This window comes from Octopus bimaculoides, chromosome 11 (assembly GCF_001194135.2).
Source record: "Octopus bimaculoides isolate UCB-OBI-ISO-001 chromosome 11, ASM119413v2, whole genome shotgun sequence".
NCBI classification, from domain to species: domain Eukaryota; kingdom Metazoa; phylum Mollusca; class Cephalopoda; order Octopoda; family Octopodidae; genus Octopus; species Octopus bimaculoides.
This window is the reverse complement of record NC_068991.1, coordinates 42,071,854-42,079,578: the sequence shown is the minus strand read 5'-3', so window position 1 is coordinate 42,079,578 and position 7,725 is coordinate 42,071,854. Positions and strand designations below refer to the sequence as shown.

At 37.5% G+C, this 7,725-nt stretch overlaps 1 protein-coding gene across 4 annotated transcripts in view; it reads left to right on the top strand.

Annotated features, from left to right (window-relative positions):
* Nucleotides 1-7,725, top strand: part of LOC106881589 (lysosomal cobalamin transporter ABCD4) — a 100,764-nt gene that overhangs the window by 43,172 nt on the left and 49,867 nt on the right. For 3 of the 4 annotated variants that reach the window (XM_014932044.2, XM_014932045.2, XM_014932046.2), the window contains 3 exons: nucleotides 1,757-1,884; nucleotides 3,676-3,815; nucleotides 6,805-6,921. In XM_014932044.2, coding sequence (XP_014787530.1) covers nucleotides 1,757-1,884; nucleotides 3,676-3,815; nucleotides 6,805-6,921 — 385 coding nt within the window. The remainder of the gene's footprint in view (nucleotides 1-1,756; nucleotides 1,885-3,675; nucleotides 3,816-6,804; nucleotides 6,922-7,725) is intronic. The other variant, XM_014932048.2, reaches the window with a different exon arrangement.

Sequence of the window (7,725 nt, the reverse complement as noted above, 5' to 3'; positions counted from 1 at the left end):
TATTGTTATGTTTCCCTCGGGTGACTCGTAGAGATAACACAACGAGTTATACAATTTAATTATTACATTTATTGTTCAATTACATACAAAGAACGCACTCACCCAATGTTCGTTATGAATAAACAAAAGTCATGTCCGCCATATATATATCAATGACATTTTACTCCGACAGTCACACAAGACAACAACAATGAAACAATGAACTCAGACGAACCACATGACACACGGAACGTCAGACGAATTACATATCTAACAGTCCATATAACAGATATACAGATGTTTATGATATTGCCTGTTTACTGCTTTCATTTGGAATATAAATGAACAAAAATTTGATGGTAGGTTTTAATGTAGATCACTTGAAAACAAGAAGTTTATATTCTTAAAATCAGGGGTGCCTCAGCCAAATTGATATCAAAAGGGCTAAAAGAAAATAGAAGTTTTTTTGCTTTTGATTTTTTTTGTCTTTCATTCTGGAGCCATTTATCTTCTTACAGATTTTTATTCTCACAAATATGGTAATCCTCTATATCATGTGAATTATGCTGCTATGTTATTTTCCCAAGACTTCAACTTGAGCTATACTTTGATCCATATCTATTTGTACTTTGATCCATATCTAGTCTCTCAAAATGAAAGTATGTTTTAGGTGAAGTAAAAGGTTCTCTCAGTTTCAGTAATGATTATTCAGTTGTTTGATCAAATGAATTTACCTGTTCATTGAATTAGAATCCAAGTGGTTGAGTATTCCACAGACGCATAGCCTTGGAATCTTCATGACAAGGCTGGAGCTTTAAATTAAAGGTAAATCCATTTAGCAGGCTTTCACACAGTTTCCATCTATCTGCTTTTATTCATAAAGCTTGAGTCAACCTTGTTCAAGATATCATACAGTGGGATTGAACCCAGGACCTCATGACAAAGCAAATTTCTTAACCATTTGGTCATGCTACATTCATATCTTGGGTACTGTTTTTGTAAGCACCTCATCAATGGACCATTGATGTCATCTTCCTCTTGGATATATTTTTTTTACTGCTTCAGTATCTGTGGATATGTACAAGATGCATTCCATAAATTTTGAGACTTTTTCCAGGAGAAATATTTTTAGTTTCAAACAAGTACAAAACCTGAATCTCCTTCAAAATAGGATCCTCTGACTTCAATGCACTTGTTGTGTTGATCCACCCACTTAGCAAAAGTGTCGTGGAAGTCCACTTAAACGATAGTGTCCAAGACAACTTGTCACAGCATCCATCTTCTCAATGTCTTCAAAATGACAGCCTCTGAAGTTCTTTTTTGGCTTGGGAAACAACCAAAAGTCACATGGAGTGAAGTCTGGACTGTAGGGAGGGTGAGGGATGGTTTTGATGCCCATCTCTGTGAAGTAGATGGTTACCAGAATGGAATTGTGATAAGCAGTGTTTAGTAGGCTATGATAAGCAATATTTAGTAGGCTGTGTTCAAAGTGCTGTTACAGCCATCTCCTTCAAGCCGGAATAAAAAAAAGTTAGCAGGTCAGCTTATTAGATGTATAGTAATGATATACTAAAATTACAATAATCTAAGATGACTATAACTGCATCTCTTAGAAACAGTCTCGAAACTTTTGGAATGCCTCTTGTATATATAACTCTGTGTGTGTGTGTGTGTTTATGTATATGTTTGGAGGTGTGCTCATGTACATGTCATTATGCTAATACGTTTTTCATTTTCTTCTTCCTTATTAACATCTTTCTTTCTTCCTTCCTTTCAGAACAATTTATCATTTATAAACTCGGGTTAATACCAAGTCAGTATTATAAGATCTTGGGAAACAAAGATGCTGTGAGTTTTAAAAGCATTACAATCCGAGCTCTCCTTATTATTGTCACGGAAGCTTTTGTATGTATTCTTGATTTTTTATATCTATTGTTGTTGTTGTTTGAATGTACAGAACTTGAATTTTTCTGACTTATGTCATACCAGTTGGTATGCATGGAGGGTGATTAACTGAAATATTTGGGTGCTTATGTAAGCACTTCCCAAGTCTATTACAGCTTTTGCCTGGTCCTGAAAGACCTGTCGCTTTTTTTTTTTTTTTCTGATAGGAAGCAGAATTTTAATTCGGAATGCACAGAGCTGAAGCAGATGATACAAAGCATCTTACCTGATGCTCTAAAATTCTGCTAATTTAATGCTTCAGACTGGTGCTATTATTTATTGACACTCCAAAAAAGATGAGAGGTTAAGTTGACTTAAGTGGGATTTGAACTCAGAGTACATCATCATCATTATTTAATGTCCACTTCCCATGCTGGCATGGGTTAGACAGTTTGATTGGAATTGGTTAGCCGGAGGGATGCACTGGGTTCCAACCTGATTTGGTATGGTTTCTATGGCTGGATGTCCTTCCTAACACCAACCATTCCAAGAGTGTAATGAGTGTTTTTTATGTGCCATTTACATGACACTGGCTACAGCCACAACTACGATTTCATTTGGCTTGAGTCATGGTTGTTGCCAGTGTCATGTAGATGGCACCCTTGAAATTGTAGCTGTGGCTGTTACCATTGTCATGTAAATGGCACCCTTGAAATTGTAGCTGTGGCTGTTACCATTGTCATGTAAATGGCACCTGTGCCGAATCTGAAAGGTAGCTTATCCAATACCATAACAACATGATTAATTCTAAACTATGTTTGTGTATATTAGGTTATTTTGGTATATGGGTAGAATGTTTGCTATGTTTACAGAAGATGTAGGTTCATGTCCTACAAGCAGCCTTTGAGTTTTTAAGTACAAATATGGCTGTGTAGTTGAGAATTTTGTTTCTTAACCACATGGTTTTGGGTTCAGTCCCACTGAGCAGCACCTTGGGCCAATGTCTTCTACTATAGCCCCAGGCTGACCAAAGTTATTGGTGAGAAATAGAGAAAATACAACATGTATAGTGGTTTTGGTAGACAGAAACTGAAAAGAACCTGTTGTGTGTGTGTGCATGTGTGTGTGTGTGTGTGTGTGTGTGTGTGTGTGTGTGTGTGTGTGTGTGTGTGTGTGTGTGTGTGATTTCCAATATTCTGCATAAACATGTCTGGTTATGGGGAAATATTATCTTGCTCGGAAACAGGTGGCGGGGGGCTGGTGACAGGAATGGCATCTGACAGTAAAACTAATGAGTGTGTGTGTATGTGTGTGTATGGTTCAGATGGCAGAATTGGTGAAGTTGGTGAAGTATCAGCAAAAATATCTCATTATATTCCAAGGTAGAATGAATAAGTAAGACTGTTGGAATGCAGGAGAAGGGAACCTGGCTAAGTGTCCTATTTAATATTTTTCTATCTTTTACTTTAACCCTTTTGATATAAGCACACCTGAAACAAGCTTCTTGTCTTAAGGCGATCTAAATTAAAACCTTCCATCAAAATTTCTTGTTATTTTATGTTCCAAACACCAGCTTAATAATAACAGTTATTTTACTAAATTCTTTATTATTTTCAAAATTAATTGGAACAAAGTGGGTATATTTCAATAGAAATATAGTGACATAGGGGTTAAAATAAATGGGATGAATGTTACTGGTGAATTATTCTTGCTTTTAGAATGTTGCATTTGAGCTGTGTTGTAACTTATGTCTCTCTAAATTCACCCAAGCAATGACCATTTTCCCTTTTCATCCTTCGTTTTTCATTTCAGATAAGTAGCACACTTCGTTACACTGTCTCCATGTTACATATACAATGGCGTGAACATTTGACATTGACTTTCCATAAAGAATATTTCAAAGATGTGCTTTACTACTATGTCAATATGTTCAGTAGAGACATTGATAATCCGTAAGTTCTTTGCTTTATGTAGTTTTGAGTTATGGATTTTGTTTCGTATCTTTTAGTCAAAAGGGAAGGCAATACTTATGATCCATAACAAGGCTTCTAAGAGGGAGGAAAGAAGATATCCTCAATCTGGAAACCTAACTTGTATACATGCAACAGAATGGACTCCACTACAGATATCCTAAGTACCTAGCGGTGGTGTTAAACTAGTCGACAGGTGACAGGTTAAGTCAACATCTGAGTAACCCCTGGCTGAGTTTGAATGCAGAACACAAAATGGTGGAACAAATGCAGCGAGGCATCTGGTCTAATGTTCTTACTATTCTGCCAATCCACTGCTTTGGTTTGGTACTTTTTTATTGACCCCTAAAGGATGAAAAATGAAGTTGATTGTCCTTAAAGGGATTGAATTCAGAGTGCTGAGAATTGGAACATTCTCTGAAACATTCCATTTGATATTTGAAAAATAGCTTTTTTCTGGTTGATAATTGTAATGGAGTTATTGATGATGGTGATGATGATTATTATCATTATTGTTATGTGAAAGAGCAATGCATGCCATCAAAGTGACACTGGGGTACATATAAACGAAGCTCAATATACCCATCATGACTACCTATCTGTTAAGGGTATACCAGGAACAGGCAACACTACCATATATGCATGACATGGTGATCTCATATCAAGACAAATAGCATATGATCTTGCAAGTGGGATCCAGTTAGAATTTTCTTCAGGTTGAGTAGCCCATTCTGCTCAAAATGTCTCTGAATAAGGTTTGTTTAAGGATGATGAACAAAACACCCATGTTTCCAAGAGTGAATCATACAAAACCCCAAAGAATTCCTCTCAACACCTGGCTATGATGCTCCTCCACTACTCCTGCTCATGATCAGAGAGGCATATATTGTCAGCTTTCAAGGGACATGCTCAACTAGTTATGGTCAAGCAACTGACATGCAAATCTGGGGTATTGAGCAGAATATTATTATTTTCATTATTATTATTATTATTATTGAGTGAGAGAGCAGTGCATGCCATCAAAGTGACACTGGGGTACAAATATATGAAGCCCAGTATACCCATCATGAGTACCTCTCTGATAAAGGTACACCAGGCACATGCATCACAACCGTGTGTGCACGACATGGTAAGCTCATATCAAGATAAACAGCGCATACCTTGCAGGTGGGGTCCAGTTAGAATTTTCTTCAGGTTGAGAAGCTCATCCTGCTCAAAAGGTCCTTGAATAAGGGTTGTTTAAAGACATTGAATGAAACACCCATGTTTCAAGAGGTGAATTATTCAAACCCCAAAGAATTCCTCTCAACACATGGCTATGATGCTCCCCCACTGCTTGTGATCAGAGATGCACATATCATCAGCCACCAAGGGACATGCTCAACTGGTTAAGGTCAAACAACTGACAAGCAAATCTGTGGTATTGAGCAGATATTATTATTGGTAAAATTAAAGTTAGACACTCCAACAAGACTATAAAGTGTGGCAGAAAATGGAAACCTCAGGGAGATGTGAGGGAAACAGAGACGTACTAGAAATATCAGTATGTTAGAGTTATCTGTCAAGGATGGCTAGGTCTTGGAAATCACAGCACCAAGAGGTGGAAAAATACCAATACCAGGTGCAAAAGAGAGCTCATAGTGCAAATGATCTCTGATTCAACAGAGAAGGATCACTGAGTGAAAGCAGTAGGACTTGCCTACCAGAGTCAATGGATACTGTGGGATGAGGCACTCAAATGCCCCCTATCCTGGAATTATTGACCAGGGAAGATTGTCCTTCCTCCTTTGCACTGCCACTGACCTCTTGCTGAATTCAGATAACCTTAAAATATGGGGCAAAGAAAAAGACCTATCCTGCAAGCTGTACAGAGCAACTCTTTGCACCCTGAACTATGTTTTGACTAGATGTACTTAAAAAAAGCTAATACAAGCGGAGATATGACAAGATCCTCGCAGAAATTGCCTTATGGACTGATCTGCAACGGTTGAAGGCTAATAAATACCAGTCACCACCAAAGGGTATCAAATTCCTTAAGGAAGGTAACAAAACTCTCCAGGCAAAAGCAATGGTAGGGGACCTGTTTTTTTTTATTTTGCATTCATCCTCAGGCTGGGAGATGCAAGTGGATCTGAAGGGCAGATTTGTCTTCCCAGAGGAGATAGTGGTAACATCACTCTAACCAGATATATTCCTGCACTCCAGGAATACAAAAACAGTCATTGTAGTTGAACTCATTGTACCCTGGGAAGACAGACTTGATATTTCCCACCAGGTAAAGAAAACAAAATACCAGGACTTAGTCCCTTGTTAAGGGATGACATGTGGCCTCATTCCCCATTGAAGTTAGTTGCTGTGGCTTTGCAGCTAGAACAGTGTACTATTTCCTGCAGAAGATAGGTCTGGAACCCAGACAACTGAAAAAGTTATCAAGCAGCTGAAACTGACTCAAGGTGAGACTGCAGGTAGAACCCTTCCATTGGTGAAGACTATCTCAGTCCTTGCTGCTCCACTCAAGCAAAGTGTACAGTCTAAAGGGCAAAATGCTTGTGACTCAGAGATACCTACTGATGATATGAAAGGGTTTCCAGTATTGTGATGGATTTATGAGGGGATGCTGAACAGTTCCTGACATTGGCTAAAAGAAAATACAGGAGGATCAGTTAATTATGATTTTATTCAACATATTCCCCTCTCAGATTCACACACTTGTTGCGGCAGTTCTTCAGTTTTTTCTAAGCCCTGTAAAAGAACTCGGAAAGTTGGGTCTCCAACCAGACCTTTCATGATACCCTTAAAGCCAGGAACTTTTCAGCATCCTCTTGTAAAATGGCTTGCAAAACTTCTAAGTAGCCCTTGTAATTTCTGTGCGGGACAAAGCATCTCTGATGTTTGTTTCACCTAATGATCACATAAATTCAATTCCATATGATATTATATTGATAATGCATATTTTTATGTTTTTGTTCAGAGACCAACGTATAGCTGAGGACATAAATAACATGTGTGATACTTTCAGCCAAATATTTGCACCAATTATCCTTGCTCCTTTCATTATTGGTTATTATGTCCATCAAACTATTGTAATGTAAGTATTTGTTCAACTGTCAATACTACATAAGATATATATATCTGTCTAGGTCTCTTATGCTTCTTTCCCTTCCCAACCATATGGGTTCATGTTCAGTCCCACTGTGTGGCATCTTGGGAAAGTGTCTTCTTCTACATTTCCAGACTGTCAGAAGCCTTGTGAATGGATTTGGTTGACAGAAACACGGCATGTATGTGTGTGTGTGTGTGTGTGTATGTGTGTATGTGCATATGCATGTGTGAAAGCATGTGTGTGTGTCTATATACATATATATATAACTAAATCAAGAATATAAATCCTCTTAAAGGGATGTTAGCATCCAAGTTCTCCTGTTTTATCCAGTGTATCAGTGAAAAACTAAAGATGTTAGCTTCACATTGATGGATATGGATATACTATTTTCTTATGTATGAGAAAATAAGATAATGGGGAAACTGACATATAGACATCAATTTATTAGAACACTAGCAGAGCCCGGGAATGAAATTGTTGCTTATTGGTACTTGGAAACTTTCACGATAATTAAAATGGGGATTAAATGAAAAAAATTCACACAGCGAATATACCACGTTATTGTTTCACTGTTATATACACAGATATACATTGACGCATGTCAGTCGAAAAGTGAAAGTGTAATAGTAATACTTACTTTAACACTCAATGGTTTTACACTTTTGTATATGACATGTACATACTATTTATGTAAGTGCTTCTTCATATACTATGTTTTCTGTCTTGCCATGTTTATCACTGAGAATGTAGAGGTTCTTTTCATCTCCAACTCTAGAACATCCAACATAC